Raw genomic sequence first — 16,525 nt, forward strand, 5'->3', positions numbered from 1 at the left:
AGTGATCCTATTATTATTATTCTCATTTTACAGATAAGAAAACTAAGTCTTGGAATGATTTTGTATGTTGGCCAAGATTTTACGGTGATACATGGTATAGGCAATATTCAAGTGAGGATTGCCTATCTTTAACTATATCATGTGGGGTTTGTTTTGGACTTTAACTCTGGAATAATTTTAAATGAGAGGATGAGATGGAGGTATCTTCAGTTGCAAAACAAGGTCCTTGGGTCTACCATTGAAAAAAATCTGGGGCTGAGGGAGCAGGACAAGACTAGGTTCTGGGCTGGTACCAGGATGGCCAGGCAGAGAGACACAACCATGCCTTTTGGGCAAACTTTGACAATTTCTAGAGATTAGAGACTAGAGCAGAGAGCCTTCCAGGGATGTACACAAATTTTAAGGCTATTGCCAACAATCATGAGCAAACCCCACAGGATCTTGCTTACATTTCATGTAATTTGGACAGGTTGGAGAACACGTTTGCCTCTATCACTTCCAAGACTTCATTCTGTGAGATCTCTCTGCAAACAAAAAAACAACAAACTGTATTTTAAGTCAGTTCAGCTATACTCCACAGATGGATTTAGGGCTCATCATAGAGCCCCCTGCCTACAATGATTCCTGAGACACACACAACTATTCCTTCCCTCAAGGGAGTCAGCTATAATAATGAGACAAAGCTAACATATGAGATGCTAATACTTATAGAACAAGAGAATAAGCCTAAGGTGATGGCTCAGTTAGTTTATAGGTTATTCAGTCTACAGATGTAGCAACTGAGGCCCAGAAAGGGAAAGAGAATTGATTAAAGATATTTACAGAAATACAGGATGAAGATAAACTTTAAGTTCCTTAGATCCTGCAGAGGTCAGCAAACTTTTTCTGCAGGGCTAGATGGTAGTATCTTTTGGCTTTGTGGGTCATTTGATTTCTGTCACAACTGCTCAATTGATAATGCAATGCAAAAATAGCTGTAGATAACAACTAAGTGTATGAGTATGATTGTCCAATAAAACTTTATCTATAAAAATAGGTGGCAGGGTGGATTTGTGCCATGGGCTGTAGCTCAATGATGTTGCTCTACACCATGGAGTCAAGTTCTTCTCTCTGCTAATCTAGCTTTGGGAGATGAGAACCTCAATTCAGTCTCTTTTAAAAGGAGCATGACTTTAAATACCTTCTCCCTCCGTACCATTACCTATGTAGGGGTTGTTACTGCAGGGCCCTTGGTCTTAATGTCTTGACCTAAAATACCCAGAAAAGATCTTTCAGGTCTCAGTTTTTTTTTTTTTCTTGCTGGAGTAATTTGAGGACAGTGGAGAGTGAAGTCCACTATGCCAAAGCCCAGAGCTTGAGAAGATAGAGGGTGGCTTAATCACTTAATGTTTATAAAGTGGCTCACAGATGAAACGTGCTATTATTAGGCCTCCAGAGGAAGGCTCATGCAGTTTTAATGTGGCAGCTGAGAGTGTCTCAGGAAATCTCATAGGCAGCATGCATTCTAATTGGCTGAGGCAGAAGCACAGTCGGCTGGCCTGGGATTTAGCTGAAGAGCTCTAGAAAGGCTCTTGATCAGGGACAAGCCTGGAGGGCAGAGCATGGAGGAAGTTTTAAAGGGGAGATGTGATTATGAGCAGCAGCCATCTCAGTGAGGGGGGGCTGGTGACATCTGGAGCTTGTCAACTCAGTGGTAGTGGGTCACTTCTCACAGGCCCCTAGGAGTGAGAGAAAAGAGCCTTCTTATTCTATGATAGCATTTTTTTGTGATTTACCTCGTAAACTTATATATTCACAGTTTTTATAGTTGAACCATAGGTAAGGGTGGGGTGTGTGTGTATGTGAGATAGAACACGTTGGCCATTTATTTTTCTCCTCTGTCCTATAAGTGGAAAGAATACTGGGAGCTACAGGAATGGGGAAGAGTAGGAAAGGGGTGTTAGACCTAGAAAAAGAAGATGTTAATTTGAACACTTAAAGGAATCGAATGAAAAGGTTGTATAGGGGAAGGGTAAGTCACGGAAGAAGAACTACATGATAGACAGGGCTTAAATCCAAATGGGGCCATATCTTCCAAAAACGATTTCTAGGTGCACTTGCTGCGACCAGTAGGTTTGGTTCAGTACTTATCTCAGCCTAATATTACCTAAAAGGTAGGTATTTCTCCTTTCCTGAATTCATGTGCTGAGAGTTTCCTATCTGGATTCCCTCCTTCCCTCCCTCTCTTCTTTCATTTTATCAAGCAGAACTACAAATTATTAGAATGAACAAACCAAAGAACACTTCTAAATTATTTCAGAAGGTAGTTCATATTTTATAGTATCAACTTAAAATATAGGACAGGGTAGGGGGTTGTGTAGGGGGAGGGGAGCCTTTGGCTGGATAAGGTTTGAGGGAAAGTGAACAGCAGTGGAAAAGCACATCACCGAGAAGCTCAGAGATCTTGTTTCAGTCCGACCTAGTGCCATCTCTACTTATTTCTATTATCATTTATTACATATCTATATTTACCAACTACTCCATATACAGTGTCTCTAATCCTTTTGACATGCCTGCATTTTGATCTCCATGTTAATAAAGAGCTACCTCTGACTGATTGCAGGGCTGGAACACTTTCTTTTACACATCCTGCCTCCCAGGCCACCTTGGGCCCAGTGTTTCCACTCCTGTGTATTTACTCAAGATAAATAAAAATGCATGCCTTCCCAAAGACTTGTAGACAAATGTTCATTGCAGCTTTATTTGTAATAATCCAAAGCTGAGGACAACCCAATGGATAAACTATAGAATATCCATATGATGAAATACTCATCAATAAAATGGAATAAACTGTGGATACAACATGGTTGAATTTTTAAAAAATTATGTCAAGTAAAAGAATGCATACTGTATAATTCCACTTATATGAGGTACTAAAACAGGAAAAACTAATTTATGGTGACAGATCAGAGTAATTGTCACCTGGGGCCTGGGATGGATGTTGCTGACAGAGAGAGGTAAGGGGAAACTTTCTGGGGTGATGAAAATGTTCTGTATCAAGCCTAGTACCATGAGTATACATGCTTGTCTAACTTGTTAAACTTAAAATGAGTGCATTCAGGGGCACCTGGGTGGCTCAGTCAGTTAAATATCTGACTTCTGCTCAGGTCATGAACTTGGGGTCCTGGGATTGAGCTCCTTGTCAAGTTCTGTGTTCAGTGGGAGAATCTGCTTGTCCTTCTCCCTCTGTCCCTCCCCTTACAGTGCTCTTTATCAAATAAAATCTTTTTTAAAATGGGTACATTTATTGTGTATAGAACATAAGTTATTTGAAAGGTGACTTTTATGCAAGGGAAGGAGAAGAAACTCCTTTTTGTTTGTGTTTTGAGAACTCTGAATTAAGAGAATTAAAAGAAGAATCTCGATCATATTGTTTGGCTGGAGAGTGGTGTTCAAATCCTAGTTCTATCCTGGTGATTTTGAATAAGCATCCTTCCCCTCTTGTTCATTGCTGCCCCTCATCTGCAAAGTGAATAGTTGGACTGAGGCATAGTTTCTCAACTCTGACTGTGTGTTAGAATCTTCTGGTGGACCTTAAAAAAATTTCCAAAGCCTGGGTCCACACCAATGAGTTGGATTTTAGTCTGGAGTGGGACTCTGGTATTATTATTTTTTCTCCCTTTAATTCTCCAAGCAATGGTGATTCTCATATGCGGGAAAGATTGAGAACTGCTGGGTTAGATGATCATTAAGGTCCCTTTTAGATCTATGGATTTTATCTTAAAGTTCGCTTCAGGAACAAGAAGGGCCAATTTTCCCTTGGTTATTGAGACAATAAATTTGACAAATAAGGTTCTTGGAACACAAGATAATGAGAGATAATGAGGCAAAATAGTAGCAAGATAAACCAGAGATATAACCTGGAATCAGGAGTAAAACAGAGGAGGCACTAGTTAGGTTTAGTTTTTCATAAGTAAAAAAATTTAAACAAAAAGTCACAACATTTCAGATGTTAAATGTGTAGCAAGAGCTACTATGGAAAGTATATAAGAATGTTTGTTTAATACTGATAATTGATAGTATTTTTTATTATGCATAGCTTCTCTTAATTTTTAGTGTACTATTTTTAATTAGTGCAGTCAGTCCAATCTCCAGTGAGGTTTAACAGAGGTTACCTGAGTTGACTAAGATAATACACAATTATGAGGATCATTAAATTGGTCTTTGAAGGGAGGATGTGGAATTTTTACATCCAAAAACCTTATATAATTAAGAAACCATTCTTTGTCTCAATAGCTTCAGTTAAGAATTTTCTATGCAATTGTGACAAATCATTGCAATTGGCACAATTCCAGCGGTTGATGGCATTTTTGTAGGCAACAGGTAAAGGGTTTGTGAGGAGAGGAGAGCTCTAGGGATGTGATAGATTAGCTGTCTCAAAGTGTGGTCTTGTGGTCTATATGGCCAAAAGTATTTTCGTAATAATTCTAAAATATTTTTTCACTCTCCTCTATGAGGATACAGTGGAGTACAAGGATTACTCGATTATTATTATGTAATATGGCAACAGCTATAATGCAGAAGCAGATATGAGATTCCATCTGTCTTCTAGTAAGCCAGATATTGAACATTTTTGCAAATAGGTAAGTCCATGGTACTGTACACACTATTTTTTGGGGAAAAGATGGTTATTTTGCACAACAATTATTTGTGTTAACATGTAGGGATTTATTCTTTTAAAAATGGACTGACAAAATGTTTCCCACTTTTTAACTTCTAGTATGGTAAATGTTGGTTGCTATAACCCACATAAACAAAATCTCTTTGGTGTCTTTAATAACTGGTAAGAGTGTAAAGAGATCTTAAAAACAGAAAGTTTGGGAACTGTTCAATGTAGACATTGAATGCAGCCTTTCTTAGGTGAAGAGATCTTGACTCTCTGGAAAGCTTATTTCTAGAGATGAGGCTTTACTACTTTTCTAGGATAGTGCTTCTCAATTGTTCATGCACAGATGAAATCACCTGGGAATCTTGTTCAAATGCTTCTCCATGGGAAGATCTTGAGTGAGGCTGGAGGTTCTGCATTTCTAATATCTCAGGTGATGGGGATGGTATTGGTTTTGAGTACAAGGCTCTTTAGAAGTGTGGTAGTAACACCCCACCAGACTTTTCTCTACATCACACACATGGTTACATGTGAGAAGCATGATGGAGGAATTCGATTAAACCAAGGAGAGTGAGGCACTTGATTTTTAAAACCCTGTATCCCCAGTGGAAAGTCTCCCCTTTCTCTCTCGTTGAAATTTTCCTAACTTTTAATTCTCACAAGACTCCTTTGATTTGCTTAGTTAAAAGAATTACATTGTTTTGTCATTGCTCATTTTTTTTTTTTGGCAGGGCTGTGTGGTCATTGTCTAATTCCCCAACTTGACTTTGAATTTCTGATGGTATCTTATTCATCTATCTTTGTATCTTTAGCATCTAGTGGTAAGTTGGCATATAATAGGTACTTAATAAATATTTAGTGTATAAATGGAGGAAAAGTAGTCTTCATCTCCAGGAATGGCATCTGCAAAGGGGACGACGCTTGTCTTCAGTCTTTTTCCATCCCTTTTCTGTAGGCAGCATGCCCAAATTTCAGCCGAGGCTAGCTTGTCTATGAGTTAGGCATTTGTCCCAGGGAGTTTCACATGTAATACACAGCATAGAAGGGGCATATATATGTATTTGGTCTGCCATACTAGTAGCTTCTGAATGCCTCAAACTCTACTTCTCTGGGTCAAAGCATTTCCCAGCTCCCTGTGGCTCCCAGATGAAGTCTTTGAATTGACAAAACACCCATGGTGGAGGAAACAGCAGAGATGACTGGTATGATTCTATGATTGGGGGTTAGAGAAGTTGACTTTTAAGGTCTCTTCTGGGCATGCAATTCCATGTTTACTTGAAGAAAGGGGAGATGTGCTTGCACGAGATCCTAGGGGTTTTCAGGGCCTTGTCTCTGGAGTGAGTTTCTGAGATACAAATTCTACTCTAGATTTGCATTCTTCTGGTCAGTAGAGTGGTATTTATATACAGGTACACTTGATGGAAGGGGGTGGGGTGTTCAGTAGGAACTTTAGGGAATGAATGTGCATATAGAATTCAGTCAAGTCTAGCTTAAAACTTTGGACTATCATGGAAAGGTATTAATTTGTCAACCATTTTTGCCTGATACTTACTTGTCAAATGCTGGTTTGATTCAGAGCAGAATTGCTATGGGTTTACAGGATAAGGAAGAACTAAAAAACTGTCACCAGGGGCACCTGGGTGGCTCAGTGGTTGAGCGTCTACCTTTGGTTCAGGTAGTGATCCTGGGATCCACGGAGTCCTGCTTCTCCTTCTGCCTTTGTCTCAGCCTCTCCCTCTCTTTCTCTTTCATGAATGAATGAATGAATAAATAAATAAATAGAATCTTTAGAAAAACCCGTCATCAGAAGTCTCAGTGACATCTATGAATAGGGATGTAATAAGACATTAAATACCCACAGAGACTTCTTTGTTGTTTTCTTTTCCTCCCCCCAACGTAGGAGATATTCTCCAACTGGGTCTGCCTTTTCTTTTCCCTCCTCCTCTGACTTTCCACAGAGCATTTTCCTCTAATACATCCAAAATACCCCTTCCTAACTGGGCACATTAGGGGATTCGATTGCATTAAAATATTTTTAATATTCGCTAAATCAAATTTCTTTTGTTTTTAATAACCTCAGACTAAATTTAGTTGACTATCTTCCTTCTCTGAGTCCCTGTGGCCTGGGATCCCCACATACATACTCTGCTGTAGCCCTCACCTACTGTATTGAATTTGCATTCTAGTTTGTCTCCTTCACTAGACAAAGAGGACAATGACATTGCCTTTTATCTTAGTATTCCTGCTACCAGCCAAATGTTTGCTGAATGAATGAATTATCTTTGAAAGATTATAAAAGATTTTCTTCTTGGCTGTTGCACAAGAAAGCTGTGTTCTTGAAAACTTGCAGTAAGCAGAGTATTTACAAATCAAATTGTGTATTAGCACAGGAAGGAAGCTTCTTGTTTAGCAGAACATTGGAGTGAATATTTAAAAGAGTTCAGAATGAATTCAACAAATGTTCAACAGATTTTGATTAGGCAACTTTTGTGTTTCAGGCACTAGGCTGAGTGCTGGGGATCTAAAACATGAATAAGATTTGTCCTAGGTTTTGGCAATCATCTCCAAGTAAGTCTAGCATTCTAGGCTTTCTTTTAACTGGGTACTATCTTTATTTAATGGGCTAAGTCTGAGTAACTAGAAAAAAATAAAAAGGATGGTTGGTATGTTGCATTTGAATATAGCTGCAGGTATATGAATAATATACTTTTACATATAGTACATATACTATAATTACATATGTATTACTCATTAAATGTTAAATATGATTATACATAATCTACACAATACATATATACATATGGATATGTATAAATATATAACATATATGTGCATATGTGTATATATGTGTGTATATATACACACATAGATGTCTGTACACACATACATACATATTATGTGGTTTTCTATATTTCTATCCTATATTTACTCCCCAAATTCTTCTGGAAATGTGAATTATAATTTTAAAAATTATAGGACAGGGCAGGTGAAAATTCCAGTGAAAATGCATTGCAGAAAATTTCATAATGATCTCCAAATACATACTTAATCCTCTCATTTAGAATTTCCTTCAGGTCAGATCCAGAGGCTAAAATAGAGACCTGAGTCTGAATCCTGCCTCCATTTCTTACTAGTTGTGTAACTGTGGGCAAGTTACAGAGTCTCACTGAGCTTCAGTTTCCTTGTATATAAAGTGGAGTAATGACTGCCTTAGAGGGTTGTCGAAGGAACAAAAATAAGATTGTATGTGTGAAAGCACAATGTTCGTTACATGGTAAATTCCAGGTGTCACCATACCTGCCAGACAGCCTGTCTTCTTGTGGAGTTTAGGACTGAATTCCTCTGCAACTGGGAGATATTGAGCTAGCCAACCAGTGTGCTGGGGAAAATGATGCTAGCTAGCAAAGGTCCTAGGAACAGTTCTCTCAACCCCATCTACAGATTAGATTCTTAAACCAGGTGATATATAGCGTTACCCTAATCTTGATTCTGAGTTTTTTCCACAGAGACCTACCATCTGGTCTGTTTTTGGCCTTCAAAAAAGAGTGGGCAGTGCATGAAGGTGCCCCAATAAGGATGTCTCTGTCACTGAGGGCATAACCTAAAAAGGATATTGTTCCCTTTGGGACAGGGTCAATACAGAATGCAACTTATTGTCAGTATGTGGTAAGGACATTGCCAAAGGGCTCCTCTCCTTTCCTCAGTGACAGCAGGTAGATGCCTTCCTTTCCAGATATGTCGCATCTGCTTCCTTCCCCTGGGCTAGGTGAGTCTTTCTAAAGATGCTCTAACTATGTCCTCCAGATGAGACAGATTAAAGAACTCTCCATGATTCGATCTGAGACAATTAAATACAACTCACTCTCAAATACATCAACGGCAAATGATTGTGTCCATTATTAGTTTTGTTTTGATTTAAAATGTTGAGTAATTATATTCTGAAGTAATGTATTTCCCTCACTTCCCACAGCAGATGAGGAAAAGGACTAAAATCACAATCATAATAGCTTACTTTGTTTATTATGTACAAAATAGTTTATTATGTAGCTAAATAGTTTGTTATGTACTTGTTTGCCAATTTTTCTGTGCTTCAAATCTATTAAATTGCTTAATGATCATAACAACCCTATGAGGTAAGTATCACTCCTAGTCCCTTTACAGAAGAGGAAAAAGAGGCATATAGAGGTTAAACAATTTCCCCGATTATTACAGAGCCAGTAAGTAAAGTTAACCTTGGATATGATCATGGGGCCTCAAAAGGGTGGCAGAAATCAGATAGGCCATATTTACAGTGAATTGGAAAATTATTTCCACTTAAGAAAATCCTGTTGGAGTAGAAATCCTTTTGGGAGTGATTTGCCTATAAAACAACTGAATACTCCTCCATCCTTCCATGCTGCGTTGTACTAGAGTTCTGGTAAGGCAATATATCAATGTGCAAATTCACCTTTCATAGATAGTCTCAAAGCAGTGACTCATATGATAAGTGCTTTTTTAGTATATTCTCTATGCAAGTGTAGAGTATATAAAAAGCAAGAACTGTCTCCCAAGAATAAGCAATTTAATTGGAGGGAAGCAACATGCATGAGACATTGCGAGTGCAAAGTCAACAGAATAGAAGTGGAGGAAAGTGTGAGAAGGATGCCCAACACAGAGCAATGCAGAACAGAGTGGAGAGGAGGGAATCAATACATTATATTCTTTGTCCTCATATACCATATTTTCTCTCTCATGCCCTCTGAATGTCAGCATTTTTGAGACTCTGTCCTTGTATTTCTCAAGCTTTCCATGTTAGATCCTCTCCATTGATGTTTCACATGTTATTGGGACATATTTCTCTCTTAGACCAGAGTCCATGTATACAACTACCAAATCCATATTCTACTATATGTTCTGTGAACACTGCATGGACAACTAGTCTAGAGCAGGCTTCTCCTTTTCTTCCCCCAACTCTCCTCCCTTTCCCAATTAGTAACTCTAGCCAGTAGCTTTGTCATCCCTACTGGTTCACTAGACCAAACCCATGCTTTAAATGTTGGGGTCACCTCTAACTCCTATTCAACATTTAATAGATCCTAAGTCCTCTCAATTTCTTTTTTTCTGTGTTTCTTGCAAATGTTTTCACTCTCCACCATCATTATTGTAATTATGGCCCTTTGCAATTTCAGCTAGACCACTAGTTATTAACAGTCATGTGATGACTCAGGAGTGGTTTGATGTGGGTCATGAGTCCTCTTTTTGCAAACAATTAAGTGGCCCAGTGATTTGCTTAAAATTTTGGGGTAAATCCAAGGTTATGTATATAATATACAAGAAAATAAAAATGGATTGGCTAATGGAGACAAAGGTGGAGTAAAAAGTGATGCCCTAGGAGTTCATCTCTGCCTGAATACAGGAGGGTAGCTAGTACTTAGGCATGGGAGCCATGAGGATTCTTCTTTGTGAAAGCAAATGGAATTAAGAGAGTGATAAAAAAGAAAAGAGAGAGAAGGGGGGAGAAAGAGAGAGGAAAGGGGAAGAGATTTTCTGGAGGGAGAATGATATTAGAGCTAGAAGTTTAAAAAAAAAGATAGATAACTTCTTTTTTATTCTGTATACCTATTGGGAATTGTTTAAACAGGAACTTATTGAGTTCTAAGTGATGGAAGACAAGGGGTTGGGAAGGATTAAGGGAGTGGAGACTGTGTGTAGAGAAGAAAGGGAAGGGGTTGATTGGGTCACTTGGCTTCAGTGTAGTTTGCCAGATTCAGCAGAGGCAAAAGAAAGGGGGGAGGTAGGAAGGTAGGTCGTGCTTCTGACAGATAAGGCATGATAAATTATCTGTAGAATTGGGGCACATGGAAATTTGAGCTGTGTAACTCAAGGCTGCAACCATAATAATGATAGTGATGGTAATTAACCTTTATTACATACTGTTGTGTAATAGGTATAGTGTGAAATGCTCTACATGGGTAATCTCACTAATGACCTTGTTTTATTAAGGCTCTGCTGAATTGTATTTGTCATAGTTTACATACACATGTGAATGGCAGTGTGGACCTGGAAGACAGACCTGAATTAAAATTCTACCTCTATCATTGCCAATTGTGTGAGCTTAGACAAGTCAACTAACTCCTATGAGACTTAGTCCAGAGGGCATCATTATAACTACATTTTGGGGTTTTAATGAAAATTATGGGTATAGTACCTGGCATGAAAGAGCTTTTTAGCTATCTATCAAAATCTATTTTTTATCTCTTATTTTTGAGTGTATAGCTAGATTGCATTTTCTGGCTAATTTTGCTGCTAGTCATAGCCTTGTGTGGAGAAGTTTCCTTCCATGGAATGTGAGCAGAAGTGTTTTATGCAACTGTAGGCCTGGCCCATAGCTCCTCATGTGTGTTCCTCCATGTTCTGTCTCCTGCCATCCAACTTATCTGGAGATGCCCAGGCCAACCTTGGAAGCCATGATTAAAGATGGTGAAGCTACTGTTGCCCCAGCATCCCTTTTAAAAAAGATTTTATTTATTTATTCATGAGAGGCAGAGACATAGGCAGAGGGAGAAGCAGACTCCTTGCAGGGAGCCTGGTATGGGACTCGATCCCAGGACCCTGGGATGATGTCCTGAGCCAAAAGCAGGCATTCAACCGCTGAGGCACCCAGGCGTCCCTGCCCTGGCATCCTAAATAAAGGGCTGAGGAACACTACTCTGGATTACTAGGTGACAAAGAAAGAAACTTATTCTTAAAGCCCCTGACATTTTGGAATTTGTTGTCCTCTATCCATTCTAATACCAAAGACTCTAGCACCCTACACGGTATTTAATATTTGCCCAACAAATGCTCCTCCTATCAGGGCATGTATTGGTTTTCCATCTACCATCTGGTGAAAAACTGGGTATATACGCTAAGTGTTTAAATTTTTGTCGGCTGTTTAATTAGAAGTCATGTAGGAGTATTGCTTGGCCATACTGGAGAAGACAAACACCTCAAAAATTCCCCTCAATATTAAGTCTCTATTTGATCTCATTTACCAGAAACCTTTATTAAGCCCAGTGATACAGTATTTACTACCTGTGATGGAGTTTGGATGGCCTGTTACTGTGAGCGCACCAGATGGCTGCTCCTTCTTGAATTGTAATCCCTTGGTTTTTTCTTTTCTTTTTCAATTATGTCATGAAAGAAGAAATACCAGCATGACAGAAAGAACAACTTTTTAACAATGGGGACTACTAAATCCATTAGCACACAGACCCTGGGAGGGGTGTTCAGATTAAGAAATTTGAACCTCTAGCTCTCTAAACTCCAACAATGTGGAACTGCGTGAAGCAAGGTCTCTTGAATGGGAAAGAGGAAGTCCTTCATCGCTTTGTCAAATCACTGGAACTCTGAGACCCATCTCCTGTAGTAAGATGTTGATAAGGCCCTCTGTACCTAAGTATATTTCATACTCAATTCTTTGTAGTTGGTCGGGCTATTGAAGATCATATGAATAATGTATGTCATGCAGGAGGAAAAAAACACAGTGTTATGCAAAGGTTATGCTGCTTACCATTATTTTTTATTACTTCACTGGAGTCAGGAGACGTAGGTTCTAGTCTTGACTCTGCTGCTAATTAACCACTCTGCTTGAGTCAAATCAGTTACCTTCTCTGGGCCTTTGTTCCTCATCTATAAAACAACACTGTTGATCCAGATGATCTCGTGGGTCCCTTCTAGCCCTAGAATTCAGTGATTTTAATTATTTCTCTGATTCTGTTATTAAAAGGCAGCCAGCCACATCATCAGCAGTCCTGCATGACAGCTGGCTTCTGTTTCTAATAAGCAGGGGTGAAGGGCTCCATGGAGCTTCCTTCTTAAGGCACCTTAAGCTCTGTGGGGTAGCCAGCAAGGGCCATTCTTTCTGATCTTGGGACAAGGGGAGAAGGTACCTCTAGTCTGAGCTGTTATTCTCCTGAAGATGGTCCTTGTTTTATTGTCAGCTTAAAGACAGCTCTGTTGATCCCCCGTAAGCCAGTGTTGAATTTCTCCTTTTCATGTATCCTGAATCTTTTACCAAAAGAAACACTAAATATGTTGGTGCGTGTGTGTGCGTGCGTGCACGCATGTGTGAGACAATTATTACAGGCTCTCCTGTACACTTCTGCCACCGTACAGCACCCCAAAAGCTTCCTTGATAATTATCTCTGGGATTTATTATACCCCCTTTTTTTTTGCTACCGTTCCCATACCTATAACATAATTTGCCCTTCCCCAAATGGCTCTCATCTTCCTTCCAGTCTCTGTTTTCACTCTGTAATTCATAATTACTCTCCCTTTTATGCCCCACCATTTTCCACCTCATTAACTCTTATTCTTGGCATAAAAGTGCCTCCTTTATGGGATACAGTGAAGGAACAAGAAGGAATTCACATTTGGCCACTTCTGAATTTGAGTTGGATTGATTCTTATTTTCACCTTTGGAATGCACGAATGTAGCACCCTTAAAAGCATCCTTCATGGAAAACTGATACCATCCTGCCCTTTGCTACATTTTCAGAATTTCTTTGAATTCTGAAATTTAGGGTCCCATTTTTACTGACTACATATTTCATTGATTTTATTCAATTTCTGAGCAGATTTCTCCATCTTACATCAAATGGCAGTTGAAAGCACTACTCTAGGGCTACCTTTGCCACATGTTGGTACTGAAAGTGTCCCTATTTTTACAGCAAAGGTCTGTATAGTCAGGAAAAAGGAAGTAAGTCTTGAAAAAGAGATTCCTATTTTATAAGACTTTGGAGACTTTGCCACTGCCTGGAGAAAAATGCCATCATTTTAGAAAGTTGAGGAGGAGAATGGACTGTCTTTTGATCTGAGTCTGATTTAGCCGGTTAAGGGCACCCAAGATTTTGAGAATCATCAACCTAGTTCAGGATATATTCAGGCCTTTTCTATGCCTTGGAAACCTTTGTTTAAACAAAAACTTAGCAGCAAAACAAATAATGATGGGATTATTCCTGTTGAGGTCTAGGATGTTGGCTGTGGGGCAGAAGAAAAGAATGCATATTTCCCCTCTCTCTTTAGCAACTTCTGGGGGAATTTTTGTACTCCCATGCATGTCTGTAATTTGTGAAATGCACATTTGTCCTTTACTAATATAACATCTGGTAACAAGATCTTGTTAGGAAGACATCTTTTAGGGAATGTTTTTTGTTTTGTAGTATGCCTAAAAGGAGAATTTTACAGTATCAGCAAAGGAAGGAAGGCAGGCCCTTGAGTGGTTATCTTTTAGATTTTCATGTCCTACACATGCATCCTTTCTTTTTTTCCCGGAGTAACAAAGGAACAAGAAGCTCTATTTATACAGGTAATTAATAACTGAGCTGGTCTAGGTGAAGATGTTCTTTATGATAAGAGTGCATTTTCATTCATCTACTTAAGCATTTTCTTGCTGAGGCTGTAGACACTGAGTCAAGGCTAACTAGGAAAAGGGATATGTATGTTAGGAACTAGGCAACAGAGCTAGTATTGTAGACCCATACAAGTACTCATAGATTCATCTAGGCTGTGTGAAGCTGGCAAAGTTATTTAAATTCTCTGAGCCTCTGGGGCACCTGGGTGGCTCAGGGGTTGAGTGCCTTTGGCTCAGGTCATGATCCTGGGGTCCTGGGATTAAGTCCCACATCAGGCTCCCTGTGGAGAGTCTACTCCTCCCTCTGTCTGCATCTCTGCCTCTCTCTGTATGTCTTTTGGGAATAAATAAAATCCTAAAAAAAAAATCTGAGCCTCAGTTTCTTCATACCTGAAGTGAGGACCATAGTATTTACCGACAAAACTTTGTGAGGACTAACTACTAAATGTTAATGATACATGTTAAGTATCTAAAGCATAGTAAGTATTAAAGAAATGTTTATTATTATTTTGTTCTAGAGTTTAGTGACTATAAATCCCTGGAGGTCAAGGACTTTGTTAAATTCATAGCTTGTAACCTCTGCACCCAGCAGGCACTCCACAAATGTGTGCTGATTGGACAGATGACATCCACAGGATTTGAAATCCTTTGCCTTACATTGATTAAAGTAAACTTTACCCTCACACCTAAGTAGCAGAGCAGGAAGGAAACTCACCAATTTTAAAGGCAACCTTTATAGTTTTCTCCAAGGAAGCCTTCTCTAATCCTTGGAATTAAGACATTTGCTTTCCTCTGAGCTTCCCCAGCACATTCCTTGTGTCTTTATCAGAGTATTTTATATTGTTGAACTTGTAGTTACACTGGCTGTGCCTTTGTCTGTAGGCTCCCAAGGGCTGGATCTATGGCCACTGTCACATTCTCAATAGTACTGAACCTATTCCATCATACACAGAGGGATTTCAATTCTTTTGAGCTGGAGGGAACAGACGTTAACAGTGCTTTAGTAATTTTGGCACCAAATCTCAAATTCCTCTCTAGACCTCTTCTTCAGACACACTGAAGAGAATACAATTTCTGCCTTTGAGGAGCTTCTAATCTAATATGAAATTGTAACATTGTCTTCAGTGCAACTGATTCCAGAGCTTCCTGTTGAACAAGTGATTGTTGATTGTCTAAACTGGTATGAAAGCAGGAAAAGCTGTCATCTCCTGAGGAAGGAAGAATAAGTACAGAAAGGTTTGAAGATTTGCCTAAGGCCATATACCAAGTTAGAGAAGTGGAAGCTAGGACTGCCAACTCCCATCTCACAATGCAGCATCTTTGTGTTAATGATCTCAAACCTAATTTTTAGCTATGAATAGTCCCCTCCTTCCTGCCTGTCCGTGATACTTTTTTTCCCTTTTCCCCTAAAAATGTAAGTATTCGGAGGAAAAGAAATACATTCTGACCAAATGTGCTTTTGGTAAAAATTCTAGGACCAATTTATTACATCAAGTCCTATTTTAGATTTCAGAATTCATTTGAATATATTAGTTGCACAATTTGTATATTTTCCTCTGTCACCAACCACAAGCAATTTCCCCCGTTTTAGGATCATTGTATCTTTAAATGTAAGACATAAGACACAAGAATCACCATAGCAACTTGCTTTCCAATTAGACTGCAATTGCTGACAATCAATATGATCAGACAAGGTCAGTGACGGAATATGCTCTGCAGTATTTAAAGGGAGCTGGGGAGGTGCAGGGACAATGAGGAAATGAGAAAATTATTGGAAAATCTTTCCCTAGAGTTGAGAGTGAGTCCTTTATTGCCTGCTGCTTCTGGAACCTAAGGAGATATCGTACAGTAGCAAGAGTTTATAATCTGCCAACAAGAACAAGGGAACAGAGGCAGAGAGATGCTCACTTTTTCTTTCTTCTAGTTCCCAAAACTTAACAGGACTGAAAATCACCAACTTGAAAGGGAGGATAAATAATAGGAGAAAGGCGGGTGTTAATGAAGAGGCAAATGCAGAGGAGCTCTTTCAGCTCAGGGAAGGGACGGTATTTGAGAGTGAATGGGACAGCCCACAACCAAGTTTGCCTAGTGGCTCATGAGAGCAGAGCTTGGGTCCGTGCATCATAGGAAGGTAGTTGGCCTTAAGCCCTGCATCATCTGAGTCTGTTTCAGTGGCTTCCTGCCCGCTACCCTTCCCTGTAATAGTCTCTGCTTTAAAGACAACTCATTCACCTCAAAGTGTCTTTTTCTGAAAACTGATGACAATCTTGATTGAGGAGGAGGGCATCGCATTGATTGGGGATGATGGAACGCATAGCTGAAGTATTCTGGGACACAATGGAACACACAGCTCAGGTAATTTCAGGCAAAACAGAGCACATAGCTGAAGTACTTTTGGAGCCTTTGGGAATTTCTGGAGCCCCTTAAATCACATTTGTGACCTACCGTGATTTCATAGAAGGCTCCAGGACCTTACCCAGTCAAGGAAAAGATGAAATGAGGTCATT

General features: G+C 39.3%; 1 protein-coding gene across 2 annotated transcripts in view; it reads right to left on the reverse strand.

Annotated features, from left to right (window-relative positions):
* Positions 1-16,525, reverse strand: part of FSHR (follicle stimulating hormone receptor) — a 175,736-nt gene that overhangs the window by 48,232 nt on the left and 110,979 nt on the right. For both annotated transcript variants that reach the window (XM_055328935.1, XM_055328934.1), the window contains exon 3: positions 450-524. In XM_055328935.1, coding sequence (XP_055184910.1) covers positions 450-524 — 75 coding nt within the window. The remainder of the gene's footprint in view (positions 1-449; positions 525-16,525) is intronic.

Source organism: Nyctereutes procyonoides, unplaced genomic scaffold (genome assembly GCF_905146905.1).
Source record: "Nyctereutes procyonoides isolate TBG_1078 unplaced genomic scaffold, NYPRO_anot_genome, whole genome shotgun sequence".
NCBI classification, from domain to species: Eukaryota; Metazoa; Chordata; class Mammalia; order Carnivora; family Canidae; genus Nyctereutes; species Nyctereutes procyonoides.